Raw genomic sequence first — 15,094 nt, 5'->3', positions numbered from 1 at the left:
AAGTACCAGCTCGCGACTTGTCCAAATAAGCAGAAGGTAGGAGGTAACACTTAAAGGTCAGAAAAGTCAACCTCTAAACAGACCAGTGCTGGGGGAAGTCGATCTAAGTTACCTGCTAGGGTTTACGCACTGGACCATTAACGGATACTCGATGCGACAGAGGTAGTTGAAGGTACGGTCCCTAATTTCCATCGCTTAGTTAAGGTCTTAATTGATTAGGGTGCAACACATTCTTTTGTAAACTCTAATTTCATGGGTGGAATAGATTTGAAACCAAGTAAGTTACCATATGATTTGGAGGTTATGACGCTTACTGGGGAATCAAAGTTCGATTGCTAATTGGGTGAATAGAAATTGTGAAATACGGATCAGAGAGTGTAAGTTAGTGATTGATTTGAATAGCATAACTATTAAGGGAATGATATTATCCTAAATGTGAATTTCGAGAACGAAATTCTTTTAAGGAGGGGAGGATGTGAGGGCCCGAAAAATTTTCTTATTTTTATCGAATATTGTTGGTTTATTGAAATATTTATTCACCCGTTTTCTCTGAATAATTTATTTCAACCATTTTAAATCCATTCGTATGGAACAATGTCTCTTTTATATTTTTAAAATGTCCCGTTAGCTAATTTAATTTTTCGAAAGTTCGTTTAAGTGAAGAATAACGAGTATACGTGTTTCGAGGCGATATTTTAACCGCGAATACAATTACGTTGGAGAGTTAAGAATGATCAATAGTCGATTGAGAAAAGTTAATAGAGAGAGTAGAGGTGAATGAGTTCTAATTAAGTTACCCCGTGTCCGCGTCGAAGGTTTTTGAAAATCACACCGCGCGGCAAATTGGAGACTTGAGAATCGATGTGTGAGTACTCATGGTTTTATTTCTAAGATAATTATTTTTTTTCATGATTAATTACCCTAATATTGGTTACTTCTATTATCGTTACAAAAATTTCTTTTAAGTTTCATTTTATTGCGTGCGAATCAGAAATTCGCATAAATCGAACCGGAGCGGCCAAGTGGAGATTTAAGAAACTTAATCTAGACTACTAAGAGTAAATAATGATAATGTTTAAGGAAGTGCATTAGAGGTTTAGTGCACAAGTGAAACAAACCCAAGAGGAAACGGGTACGAAACGCGCTCGTACGCCCACTATTGGAGAGTTGACTTTTGTCCACTTAAAGCCTACATCTACCAAGCTCACTCAAGAAGCTTTTGTAGCTGCAACACTTTCTCTGTTTTCTCTCATTGTGGCCGAAGAACACCAAGGAGAAGAAGGAGCAAAAGTTTCATCATTTCATCTCACTTTCTTGCACCAAATCACTTCAAATTTCTACCACAAACTCAAAACCACTTGGAGATCATCTTGGACTAGGAAGAGAGCGTCATTCTCATAGTTTTCTTGGAGTTCAAAGGACTGAAAATTTCTGAGTTCATCATCTAAAGAGGTAGTTAATCATCCAACCCTTGAATCTTAGCTTTTGTAAGTTAGATTACACTTAGAAACTTGTAACTTCATGTGGGTAGTTTTAGATTGTTGAAAATCATGTGAGTGGGCTCTATGAAATCCTGAAATGGACTTGTTGGACTGATTTGATGATTTTGAATGTTATTTGTGTTGATTAAGTGTTAATCTAGTAGAGATATGTTGAAAAAGTGGAAAGAAACTCAAAGGAAACCAAAGGGAAGAAGAGCCGGATTCTGCCCTGTTTGTGCAGAGGCCTTGGTTCGATTTTTTTGTGGTTAAATTGTCTTGATTTTGATGTGCATATGTTGTATAGGTTGTGTGGAAAGTTTTCACCAAAAATCACTTGATTTGGTTGGGTAAAAGTTGTATTTTCAAAAATTCTTCAAAACTGGAAAACGTGTACAGAGATACTCTGGCAGCGAACTTTGAACGATCATAACTCTTTGCTCCGACGTCGAAATCAAGTGCCATTTTTGGCATTTGAAACTAGAAACTTCCAGTTTTCTAAAGGTATAGAATGAATCCCCTGATTCAAATTGAGTGAGTGGTACCAGCTTTTCAAATTTACCTGTCCTGTTTCACTCGTGTGCTAGAGAGACAGTGAGGTGCTGGAACTTGTTAATTGAATTTGAGCTAGCTATGGACCGAATCTTAAAACATTTTCTTCTAAGAAATTGTATCTCTATGAATGTAATTTCTAACGCCACCAACCATGCTCAATTCTAAGTGAAATTGAGTGAGTTGTGGTCGAATTTCAGAACTGCGTCAGTGATTGAAAACCCTAGTTTTGGCTCACCGATGCCTTAGCTTGAATTGAAACTTGTTATCTCGAAACTTTTTGTGTTAATCACCTACCCAATATATGTTGGATGTTTCTTAGACCTTTGTTCCATAAATGAATCAGATTTGAGTCGATTTCATGGGCCAAATGTTAGAAAAAGGAAAACGGAGGCATAAGGCAGATTTGTCTTGAAAATTCTTGAAACTTTAGTGGTCTTGTTAATTGTCTTTCCGTAAGAATTTTTGTATGAAATTTGGCAGAGAAATAGCCCTTATATGGTAGTGTATTCATACCAAATTTGGTGCCATTCCAAGTCTATTTCGATGCTCAACTGAAGTCCTAAAGTTTGCATTTCAAACCTGGAAATTCTTGTTTAGTGAGAAATTTTCAACAACTTTGAGCTGCTATATCTTGGCGCTCAAAACTCCAATTTGTGTTCCGTTTATTGTGTTTTAAACTTTGATTATAACTCTAATTGAGTTTCAAATTTCAGAGACTAGTTCACATTCTGTGAATTTTGCCAAATTTTCAAAGTTTGCCAAAAATCAACCCCGAATCTGTCTGGGAAGTTCAAATTAGCAACTTGAAGCCAAAATTTGAGTGTCTTCCATTTTGAATCATGGAAAAGTGCCTTCTATAAACTTTTAGTACTTTGGAAGTAGTTTCCAACGGAACTAAGTTTTCCAATTTTGGGCCAATGAAGAGTGAGATATGATTTTTCAAAAATCGTACCTCAAATCTGAAATTTTCAAACTTGATGGAAATTGAGTTTTGGTGACTTTCCCCTATCTTTCACTACTAATTGACCATTTTGGACTTGTCTTCATGAAAAAAATCAGTTTTTCCTTGTGTTATTAAAAATCACTATTGAACCTTGAATTTTGAGCGAGTAATGCTCCATTTTATGGTATTTTCTTAGATTGTACAAGTGTACAATCCCTCTCTTATTAAGAAAGGATTTATAAGTGATAGTCAGTGACGGTTAATTATCGTTTGTTCAGGCACTCAAAGAGATCTTCAAGAGGATTTCACAGGAGATGCCTAAACAACCGCTTGTGCTTTACTTTATTAAATTACTTGGTGAGTATCAAGTGTATGTGAATTTGTTACGTGCTTAATTGTTATAAATGATTGGAGATTTTAAAAATATTGAGTCGAGTGTGTACTTTATCGCACTCGTTCTCATTCGAATGAATAATGATTGAACTGATTGAAAACGATTGAATTGATTGAAATGAAATGAATGAATAATGATTGAATTGATTGAAATGAAATGAATGAATTGAAATGTATTGAATGGATTGAATGAAATGAAATGATATGCTATGGCTGCATATGTCGCTGAAGTGAATCTACTTGACTCATAAATGTTAAATGGGGGACGCTCAAACTCATAGGCCGACCTTGGGACTCGAGCCAGCATGATCTTGATCGGAAACCTTGGTGAGCCATGGGAATTGATAGGGTGCATTTTAGTGCAGTATTTTGGGCATTAATGCACGTTTATCTGACTAAATATTTTCATTAATTGGGTGGATTCTACTGATATTTTGTTTTGATGCTAATTGTAGGAACTCATGATGAAAAGTGCTTAAAATCAAAATTCAGAAGATTCGTCGCATGTGGGCCACTTAAGAAACTGAAGAGAACCAATTCCTTTAATTTTGTGGCTACCAACGTAAAAAGGGGGAAGTAGACTCTCAGGAGGTCGGCTGGGTTTTTTGGGGGATTTTGGTGCTTGTGGAGAAAACCATCAGGAGAAGGAAAAAGCCACGGTTGTTGACCTTGGAAAGTGGGGACCATTGCAATTGTCTTCCAATCTTGCTTTGACCGAAATTGAAGGGAATAAAAGGGAATCTCTCGTATGTTTTGTGAGAGACCCTTAAGAGCCACTATTGTTGACTATTATTAGGGGACTTGGTTTTTTGTTTTGACTGGCAATAGTTTTCAAAAAAAAATTCCTTAGCTTTGGAAATAAGAGGGCGGCAGATGAGGAGTTAGAGGGGCACTTAGGTTTTCCTTTCTTTAAGGAGGGGAGAACCGTGACTCCTAGAAGAAAAGACGGCCGCTTGGCCCTCCCATTCGCGGGGGGTTTTCATTAGCTTTAGAGAAAAAGCCAGGAACAATTTTGCACAGCTGGTTCTCCATTAATTCTCCATTAATGGAGAACTAGCTTCTCAATTCTAGTCAAGGGGACAATTGAAGATTTGGTTCAACAATTACTGAGAGATCTAATTTATTTTAATTGCTTCCTTCATTTATTGGTATTCATATGTTTCCTGCTTTTAACCGTTATAGCTCATGTGGATGATTGATTAGTGCGCAATAATTAATTATTCATATAGGCTATTTTGCTAAATAGGGGTAATTGAATCCGTAATTGTTCGTTATCCCTATCTCAGTAGCAACTGGCGTAATTGGGTTTATGTCAGGGGAGCATACGATCTAACTTAAACAAACCCTCGTGGCGTATTTGTTAGTTAGGATTGGACCTTTCTAATTATTAATGCAATCTAGAAATTAAATCCTACGGTCGTACTTAGGGTTGTTTTTGGGTTAGAGAAATAGTTAACGATCGTACCTTAACTATCGAGAAATTAAGGAAAGGTTGGTTGTTTATCGCGTGCATGACAACTATAACTGGTCTATTAATAAATGTGGAATTATCTGTGAATCGATGATCAGTGCATGAACCATTTCTGAAGTGTACCCTTGGCTAGAGTTTTCCCTTAATTATTTCTCTTAATCAATTATTTTCTACAGTTAATTTATTTAGTTAGTATTTAATCCAAAACCCCCCATACCTTGGACTCTGGAAGAAACAAATTATCCCCAGTCCCTGTGGATTCGACCCTACTCACCACTATATACAAAATTTGTATTTTCCTTGAGTAGATAATTATTATTGCACAGGTTCGGCACCTGTCAGGAATGTAATGATAAATTTGATCTATTGGAGAGATCTTATTTGGCCTACTCGTGCAGTAGCGCCTTTATCGCAGTTCGGGTCCGGTGGGGGATTGTAAGGTGGAAGGAATTGTGAAGTAAAGTGGAGTTCTACGAATTTAAAAATACCGATCCAGGTGACGAAGTGTCATTATGGGAAGGTATTCAATCGAGGTTGGCAAAACAAGTGGAAATTAGCTCCTAAGAACTACCATATTCTTGAATTGTTTCTGTTTAAATTTCACTTGAATTGTTAATTACTCGAATATTATTGTTTTACTTGTTGAATGGGATTGCTACTTGGACAACGTGCTTGCATGTGTGTTCTTGGCCTCACGAGCAATCGCTCGCCCCGTAGATTTGTTTTCCTTAACAGGAACGGACTTGGAGTGGAACTCGAAAAAACCCTTGGAATGTACTTTTGTGTTAGGGTTTCAGATGTAATCGACTAGACACCTTTTGGCAGTTGTATATTTTGGAGAATTGATGTATTTTGAACTTGTGGTGTAAGATCGGGTATTACTTATGGAAGCATCTGCACTTTCTTACTTTGTCTTGTCGTGATAGCTATTATTGTATTAAATTTGAACAGAAATTGTACCGAATCCTGGTTAGAGTTGGGCAGACGTCTCGCGGATACCCTTTGGTTCGCCTTAGGGAGAAGTCGGGGCGTCACACAACCTGGAACCAAATTTTCCAGCAGCCAAACTTTTCTTTTCCTTTGATTTTTCCTGTTTGTCTTTCTTTTTTTTCCTCTCGTTTTTTTCAGTTTTCCCCCCTGATTATCCCCCAGATTTCCTCTTCCTCCCCCTCTTTTCTCTTCTCCCTCTCTTTCTTTCTTCCTTGCTTTTCACAGCCTCTCTCTTTCTCCCTAACTCTCCTAGATTCTCTATTCCTCTCCCTCTCTTGTTTTCTCTTCTACTCTCTCGGTTATTGCTGGAATGAGATAAAATCAGAGATATACTCTCCACTCTCTCCCTCGTACTCTTCTCACGGCTTTTTCTTGCTCTGTTCTTCAGTCCTTTTTCTTCTTTTTTTTTTTTTCGTCCGAAACCTCTTTCTTGTTTCTTCCTCTGCCTTCCTCAGTTTTTTCCCTTTCTTTTCCTCCTCCCAGCCTTTTCTCTTGCTCTCCCTTTCTTAGTTTTTCTTGCCCTTGCCCGTAACTTCTTCTTCTCTTTTCCTTTGCTTTTTTTGTTTCCCCTTTTTCATCACCGCTAGCTCTCTCCTTTTCCATTTTCTTCTGTTTTTTTTTCTTCAAATTTTTCCTAACCTTCCAAGTGTCCTAGCCACCTATCCTTGAGATTATGTGGTGTCAAAGAAATAATGAAACACTTGTCCATTGTCTCCCCCTCACCTAGCTAGTTTGCATGGTCTCCATTTGGCCCTGTTGCATGTGTGCCACTATTATTTTGTATTTTGTATTTTTCTTTTCAAAATCAATTTATGATAAATAAAATGCTAATTTCTAATAACCTTACAAAATGTCATATTATTTAGAAAAAACTGAGTTTAAAAAAGATAAAAATAAATTTTTATTAGGAATTTTCTTCTTCTTTTTTTTTTAAGAAATTTGATAATAATAATAATAATTTTTTTTAAAAAAAAAGAAAGATGAACCTAATTTGCTACTACCAACTTAATCAACTAAAATAAAGTAAAATAAAAAAAGAATAAACAATTCAAAAAAAAAATAAAATTTAACTAAATCGAATTGAAATTTTGGTGTCTACATTTCTCTGTCTTTGGCTTCAATAATGGCCATCAATCTCTTGACCTCCTCAGATGGTTCGTCTTGCGATTCTTGCATGTCAAAACCCTTAAGCCAATCCTCATATTGTGGTGTTACTAAACCCTTTTGTTTGAGTTCCGGGATGTACTTGTTGTACTCGTCATCAGACAATGTCCCCCACGTCTTAATGATAGGAATCTTATCGAAATTTCATTTGAACATATCCTGATACGGTCCTCGATCAACACGTTTCGAGGCACGTAGCACGTTTGCCCAAGGATTTAGCGAGGTTGTCCAACGTTTGGATTGCAGAATGTAGAATCAAACGGACGACACGATTTGATTGAAGGTGGTAGAACGACGACTCCAATTGAGGTGAATACTTAAGTGGATAGGTCGGATGAACAATCAAGAACCACACGAGATTGCTCAAGAACCCCTGCCAAAAGCAAGTAAAGGAATTGTACTCTTAAATGTAAGATAAACAAACAATGTTTATTATCATAAAACGGCCATCCCTTTTGCTTGTACATAAGGTGCCTTTTTATAGCCTAAAACCCTAGGGACCTAACCCATCTTGGTCAAGGATTGGCGGCCCATCTACATAATCTAGAAAAGGAAATTCGGGCCACAATTTGGCAAGAGTGGGCCGACTTTGCACAACCAAATGAAACTACTAATTAAACTAGCAATTCAACTAATAACTCGATAAGCCCAACTAACAAACAACTAATAACAAACGACTAAAAGACTAACGATTCGGCCAACTCCATTAAGCTTCATTGACTTGAATCAAAGTGTAGGCAACTTGATTACATCCTTCAAGCCTTCAAGGTTTCCATGAAAGCTTTGAGTCAAGGCCGTCATCCATCTCGCCATCCGTGCACACATCAGTCCCCTTCTCTTGAGAATGATTTGTCCTCAAATCTGGATGGAGATGAATGATACTAACAAGAGTTAGTAGTATGACACCTTAAATCGACAGTGCGCTTGGAGATCAGCCACGTTGGGAACAAATGAAAGGTCACGAGCCAAGTTAAATGCCGTTTGGTCAACTTCATGAGGCTCTCAAACAAAGACATGCGCCAAGATAGGAAAGAGCTTGTGTAAGGCTCGTGAAAATTCCAGGTAACAATCCAAAGCTCTCTAATCAGCTTTCGGCCATGGATTGTCATATTGTCACCTGGTTGTTGCTGATGTGGCACAACTTGCCTATCTGGACGTGGAACATTGAACCAATCGGGTTGCACTTCCCTAGAAGCATGAACCAGCGAGGTAAGACCAATATTCGGATCTTGATTGGCACATTTGTGGGCATCACCCGATATAAGTGGCAGCAATGAAGTGAAATTCACTCCATACGAATCACATGCATTCACATTTCCAGTCACATAACGTGAACCTGACATTTTTACAGTAGAATCACAAAAAATTTGAAGAACAGGCAACAAATCTTCTGCATACTCCCAATCCATTTCAGTTGGTACACCCCTTACCTTAGAACTCCTACGAGTATCATTCTCACTTTGTGGAGTTAACTCTTCGACATATTTGCTATCCACAGTTTCTAACAACTCAAATGCCTTTTGAAATTTTAGAGCAGCCTCTAACATTAAAAATGTGGAATTCCACCTAGTTTCAACATCAAGGCATACAAGACTTTTACTTTCAATTCTTTCTTTTTCTATGCAAGATTTGAATCTTTGAGCTCTAGCAGGTAAAGACCTAACATATCTCATAGCTGATCGAATCCTAACAATAGAGTCTTCCAAGTCTTTCAATCCCTCCTTAACCGTCAAATTCAAAACATGGGCAGCACATCTCATATGCAAGTATTCTCCATTTAAGACAATACCTTTCCAATTAATAAGCCTTCTTCTCAAATATTGCAAACAAGTGTCATTTGAGCTAGCATTATCTACCGTAACAGTCAAAACTTTACTAATTTTCCAATCAAGCAAGCATTTTTCTACTGTCCGACCAATAACTTCACCCGCATGACTTGTAATAGGACAGAAACTTAAAATCATTTTGTGCAATTTCCATTTATCATCAATGAAATGAGCTGTCAAACATAAATAATTCAGATTTTGAATGGATGTCCAAACATCAGTAGTGAGACAATTGCATGAGGATAAAGTTTCAAAGTATGCATCAAACTTTTCTTCTCATCTAAAAAAAGGTTATGGCAGTCTCTAGTTAAAGTTCTTCGTAATGGCATTTCAAACCGTGGCTGGATAACTTGACAAAAATCCTGAAATCCCTCCATTTCCACAAATTTAAAAGGTAGCTCATCTATAATCACCATCCTAGCCAACATTCTCCTACACAATTCTTGATCAAACATATGGATTGTTAATGCTTTTCCCCCTCCCTCTTTTGGTTTAAATTCCAGTGTCTTTTGCCTCTTATCCGTGTTATTATACGGATATTTTTTACACCTATGAAGGTGATTAGTCAAAGAAGTAGTACCATTTTTGCTTGCACAGGCAATCAATTGTTCACAATATTTACAAGCAGCTTTCTTGTCTTTTGTTTCCGTACCTGTAACAACTACATAATGCTCCCAAACCCAAGACCTACTGCTCTTGGTAGACACTTTTGTCTCGGATATTGGATGAGGTGGTACTTGACATGTTTCAGTTTCAGAGGCTCTAGCATCAATTTTTTGATCCATTGATGATGAATGATCAATACTTGGGCTTGCAGCTGTAGTAGCTGTTTTATCCCCCGTACTTGACATCTGAAAAATTCAAAAAACTTTAACTACTACACATCTGAAAACAAGAGCAGATATTTCACCCAAACAAGAGCAGATATTACACTTTAAATAAAGAAAAAATAAATGTTGCCATTTCATAATGTACCCCTATGAGGAAAATCTATGATGAAAATCACTCTCCAGAACCAGTTTTATAGCATAAATATCATCAATAACCAAACAAATAAGTTTTCTTAAATCCCTTTTATATTCTTTGAGCGTTAGAAAAGAACAAAGTGCAACTTTAAGGGAGGACTAACCTAAGAGATTCAGAAAATTGGCAAAAGATATTTCCGCCTATAAAAAGCCTGAATTTTGCAAGATGGGACGAAAACAGGAAAAAAAAATGACAGAGCTTTGAATTAGTGCTTGGGAAAAAGAGTTTTCAAAAAAGGCCAAGAATTACCAAACAAACAACAAATCAAATGAAAACCCCACTTCTCTACCATATGCGCAGCTAATACATAGCTCAAAAACTCCCATAAAACCATGTCCAGATTCATCAAATATATAAAATAAAGGGTCATACATAGAAACAAAAATCTCAGTACTGAATAAAGTAACAGCTAAGGTCATTCTTTTATGTTGATTTGGGAATTAATACCATCATAGTTCGGTCGATATATGATGAGCTAAGGTACTTTCAGAAGTATCAAATATAGTCATCTAAAATACTACATCAAGTGCATTATCAACGAGATACAAAAGATTCTTACTTTGCGTATACTGCAGATTTAGTGAACTATTCTATTGTAGCTTCCTTTTCTTTTCTAATAGTAGGAACTTACCAATGATTTACACTTCCGGCTCTACTGCTGAGTTTTGTGATCATGCAGTCCGAAGTAATTCATCTAAATAAATTATTCCATTGACTATTTCAACAATAAAGGGACCTTGAAAACAGTAGCTAATATCTAAGTATTAGATTATTTAAAATCGAATTCACCTAAATTTTTTCCTTATCACCTAAATTGGTTTTCTTAGTTTAGACATTCGGTAATCTGCCTACAACCTTGTTTTAGGTTGAATATTCTAATTTTTTCCCCTAAAGAGATGTCTAATTATTAGTTGCTCCAATATTTGCTCAATCGGCATTCTCAAAAAAACAAAAACAAAAAACCTGCAGTGCAGATGAAGGTCGGCGTTGGCTTGAGAAATCGAAATTGAAAGTCTCTGTTGAATCGTCTGCTTGAGGCTTGCGGGCTTGAGTTCAACTTGACAAAATTGAAGAGATGGAGAAAGAAGTTGTCGATTGTCGAGGAGGAGGAGGAGGAGGAGAAAGTGAACTGAGGAAGTGTCGGCTGAAGAATAAAGAGTGAAGACTAGGGGTGAGCAATTACGGTAATTACCAATTTACCGACCGAAATCGATTTCAATTTGGTAATTCGAATTCGGTAATTCGATCGGTAAATCGGGGATATCATATTAGGTAAAATCGAATTAGGGTCGAAAATGATTTTATAGTTTTTCATTTCGGATTTACGGAATTCGAATTCATTTCGGTAAAACGGTAATAATTTACCGTTTTCAATTTCGAAATTCCCGAATTAAGTTACATAGGAAATGATACATTATGTCCGGATATTGGTCCAATTTCAGATTTTCAGATGTGGTGCCCTAAACTAGCTACTTTTCTCCAGTCCTCTCCGTCCCCTCTTCCTCTTGTTCCTCTGCACTGCCGCGGCGCCGTCCCCTCTTCCTCTTCCTCTCGTTTCTCCTTTCCTTATTCTCCTCAGTCCTCTCCTTAGTCAGTGTTAGTCCTCTCCTCTCCTCAACTACAGAAAGCTCAAAACTCACCCCTAGACTCTTTCTCCGTTTCCCGTTCTGACCGAGGCTTCACCATTGCTGATCGAGCATCCACCATTGCTGACCGAGCATCCACCATCACCAGGACCACGGTTCGCTAGTGCTGATTCCAGTGAAGGTAAGTTAAGTGCTTCACTTTGTAGATTAATAAGTTGCCCTAATTTTGGCTTTTGAGCTGGAAAATTTGGTTAATCATGGTCCTAAAGTATCACGAATGTACTTCACTCTGTTGTTTGGTAATCAGCACTTCAGCTTAAAATTGTTTACAATCTTTCACCTGAAGAGTTGCTTAGTATGAGAGGAAACTTATAATCACTATTTCGTAAGAAATGCTACAGGAATCAAACAATGACTAATTGATGACTAAAGCATTCTGATTTACTTTCCATCTTCATTTCAATGACTAATTGATGGAGGTAAGAATCAAACAAAAGGAATAGCAATCAGAATTGCTCTTTTGGCTTTATGAGTGAGTTCTTGAAGATTTACATAAATCTGTACTTTCGTCTCCAATTTACATAAACAGGCATGTTGTACTCTTCTCAGGCTGCATGTTAGTCAAGACGTAGAATTCTTCATGGTTTGATAAGCCAAGCATTTGAATGCGAGGGCTTAAATTTGGGATGATTGTGAACAATGAACCTGTATATATAGTTAGGGAAGTGTATTAATAGGTCCAAATTATGTCTTTCCTTCTAGTTTGAAAGCAGAAAAATGATAATTGTTAATCAGGAACTAATAGGCCTCCTCAACTAAATTGACCAATTATTATTATACTTGTAGCATTTCTCACGAAATAGTGATTATAAGTTTCCTCTCCATTTTCAGTTTTGAGAGGAAATGTTGTCCTGAGTTGGTTCTTCAATTTCATCTAGTCTTTTATTTCAATTTTATTGCTAACTGATTGTTGCACTAAATTGTATAATTTATTTGCTCAGATTTTCAAAAAACTTAAGGTATGTCTACTACTGATAATGGTGAGAGTAATCCAAATCGCAATGAGTTGGAACAAGAAGGATCATATGGACCTTTTCTTCCTAGTCCTACAACACAAAGTTGTGAAGAATCTGGTATTGTCAAGAAAAGAGGAGAGTACAAGAAGAGATCCAAAGCTTGGGATCATTTTCATGTAAAGCATGTGAATGGAGTTCGTCATGCAATTTGCAAATACTGTGAGAAGGACATAGCTGCAGATCCCAGAAGTCATAGTACGACTCCCCTTAATACTCATGTAGCTAAATGTCCTCTAAATCCTAAAAATAAGCACACTGGCCAGGCTACTTTGTGTTTGGGTGAAACTGAAACATTAGAGGGAGAGATTAAAGGGGCACTCATAAGTTGAAAATTTGATGCGGAAGCCATTAGAAAAAGCATAGCTTATATGGTAATTGTTGATGAGTTGCTATTTAAACATGTAGAGGGTAGAGGTTTCAATACATGATACAGACTGCTTGTCCATCATTTAGAATTCCTTCGAGGTGGACTATTTCTAGAGATTGCTATCAGCTGTATTTAGATGAAAAAATTAAGTTGAAACATCTCTTGAAGAATAACAGTGGCAGAATTTGTCTAACTACAGATTCTTAGACATCCGTTCAAAGGATAAACTATATGTGCCTCACTGCCCATTTCATAGATAATGATTGGAAACTGAACAAAAAGATCCTAAATTTCTGTCCTATTGCTAGTCACAAGGGAACTGAAGTTGGTAAGGCCATAGAAAAGTGTCTCCTAGAATGGGGAGTTGATGATATCCTAACTGTTACAGTTGACAATGCAAGTTCCAATGATGTAGTTGTCAACTATTTACGAGGAAAACTTCAAAATTGGGGGAAAGCTGTGTTAGGGGGAAATGGACTCATGTGAGGTGTGTAGCTCACATAGTGAATCTAATTGTTAATGATGGCATCAAAAAACTTGGGGATTCAGTTGATTGTATCAGGGCAGCAGTTAGATATGTTAGACAGTCACCTTCTAGATTGAAAAAATTCAAGGAGTGTGTTGAAATTGAAAAAATTGAATGCAAAAGATTGCTCTGTTTAGATGTCTCTACGAGGTGGAATTCTACATATCTAATGCTAGACACAGCTCAAAGGTTTGAGCGGGCTTTTGAGAGGTTCGAGGAGCAGGATCCTTACATGCTTCAAGAGTTAGAAAATCTGCCAACAAAATCTGATTGGACAAAAGCTAGGTTTTTGGTAATTTTTTTGGAAAACTTTTATCAGCTAACTGTGAAGGTTTCCGGTTCCAAATATGTGATTTCAAATAATTTTTTCACTGATATTAGTCACATTCATGGCATTTTAATTGAAATGACAGCAAGTGATAATGAAGAATTGAGTTCAATGGCAAGATCAATGAAGGAGAAATATGATAAGTATTGGGGAAAGATTGAAAAGATGAATATGCTGATTTTTATTTCCTCCATGCTTGATCCTCGAACTAAACTTGAATACCTTGAATTTGTGGTTTGCCAAATGTATGGTGAGTCCGATGGTACAACAATAGCTGGCCTTGCAAAAAATGCAATGTTTGAGCTGTTTAATGAATACAAGATGGTTAACACACCTGCCTCAAATTCTGTGTCTCGTGCTTCTTCACTTTCAAGTGAATCTCAAAGGAGTAAAGCAACATTTTATGGACATGGGAATGCCTCTAAAACAATCACTGACCGGTACAAGTTGGAGTTTAAGAAGAAAAAAATGGAACTTGGGGTTAGGGATGCAAAATTTGAATTAGAGAAATATTTGAATGAGAATTGTGAGGAAGATGATGAGAGATTTGATATCTTGTTATGGTGGAAGGCCAATAGCCTTAGATTCCCAATCCTTTCGAAAGTTGCTTGTGATATGTTAGCAGTCCCAATTTCTACCGTGGCCTCCGAATATGGTTTTAGTACCGGAGGTCGTGTTCTTAATACATTTAGGAGTTCTTTGACTCCTAGAATTGTGCAAAGTTTAATATGTGCTCAAGATTGGTTTCGGTCCTCCAAGACAGAATTAAATGTAGAAGAAAATCTGGAAGAACTTGAAACCTTCGAATCTGGTAAGCTATCAAAATTTTTATTGCAGAATTTGAAGTATTTCTTTATTTCTAATAATTGCCTTTATGAGACTTCATGAATTTTGTTTGTTCTTGTAGAGTTGCTGAAGACCAGAACTGAATCAACTATAATTTACCTTTGAGAGGTCACAAATGCTGGAGTTTGCATTTTTCAAAGTTGAACCACCTATAATTGTTTGTTCTTGTGGATTGTGGATTGTTTCTAGATAATTGACCTTTATGATTTCTGGATTGATTTCTGTAATTTCTGATTGTGGATTTGTGATTTGTGATTCCTGGATTTGTGGATTTGTCATTTCTGGATGTGTATGAAGTTTGGGATGGTTAGTAATTCTGAAGTTTGGGATGGCCTCTCTTGTCACTTAGCAGATTCTACATCTGTTTTGAACTGGTAGCTACTGGGGAAAGTTTTATGTGTTGTGATTTGGTAGTGCAATCATCTAGTTGAGCGGCTGTTGTGCCTATGGACGTGATTACCACTTACTTCTATTTTTTGCCATTATTTTGGTGCAGCTTTATGAATGATAATTGTAAAC

The 15,094-nt window shown here is 36.9% G+C and overlaps 1 protein-coding gene across 1 annotated transcript; it reads left to right on the top strand.

Annotated features, from left to right (window-relative positions):
- The first annotated feature begins 12,453 nt into the window (after window positions 1-12,453).
- Window positions 12,454-14,680, top strand: LOC113724109 (zinc finger BED domain-containing protein RICESLEEPER 2-like). Its single transcript, XM_072076844.1, has 3 exons — window positions 12,454-12,703; window positions 13,425-14,540; window positions 14,637-14,680. Exons 1-3 carry the CDS (start codon window positions 12,454-12,456, stop codon window positions 14,678-14,680), a joined length of 1,410 nt encoding a protein of 469 aa, XP_071932945.1.
- The last annotated feature ends 414 nt before the right edge of the window (window positions 14,681-15,094 follow it).

The sequence above is a fragment of the Coffea arabica genome, chromosome 2c (genome assembly GCF_036785885.1).
Source record: "Coffea arabica cultivar ET-39 chromosome 2c, Coffea Arabica ET-39 HiFi, whole genome shotgun sequence".
NCBI lineage: Eukaryota > Viridiplantae > Streptophyta > Magnoliopsida > Gentianales > Rubiaceae > Coffea > Coffea arabica.
Note: the sequence above shows the minus strand (reverse complement) of the source record. Positions and strands in the feature narration are given on the sequence as shown.

Coding starts and splice junctions, on each gene's coding strand:
- LOC113724109 (XM_072076844.1), top strand. CDS start 12,454: ATGTCTACTACTGATAATGGTGAGAGTAATCCAAATCGCAATGAGTTG. Junction 12,704..13,424: donor TGCAGATCCCAGAAGTCATA/GTACGACTCCCC, acceptor TTGGGGATTCAG/TTGATTGTATCAGGGCAGCA. Junction 14,541..14,636: donor ACTTGAAACCTTCGAATCTG/GTAAGCTATCAA, acceptor TTGTTCTTGTAG/AGTTGCTGAAGACCAGAACT.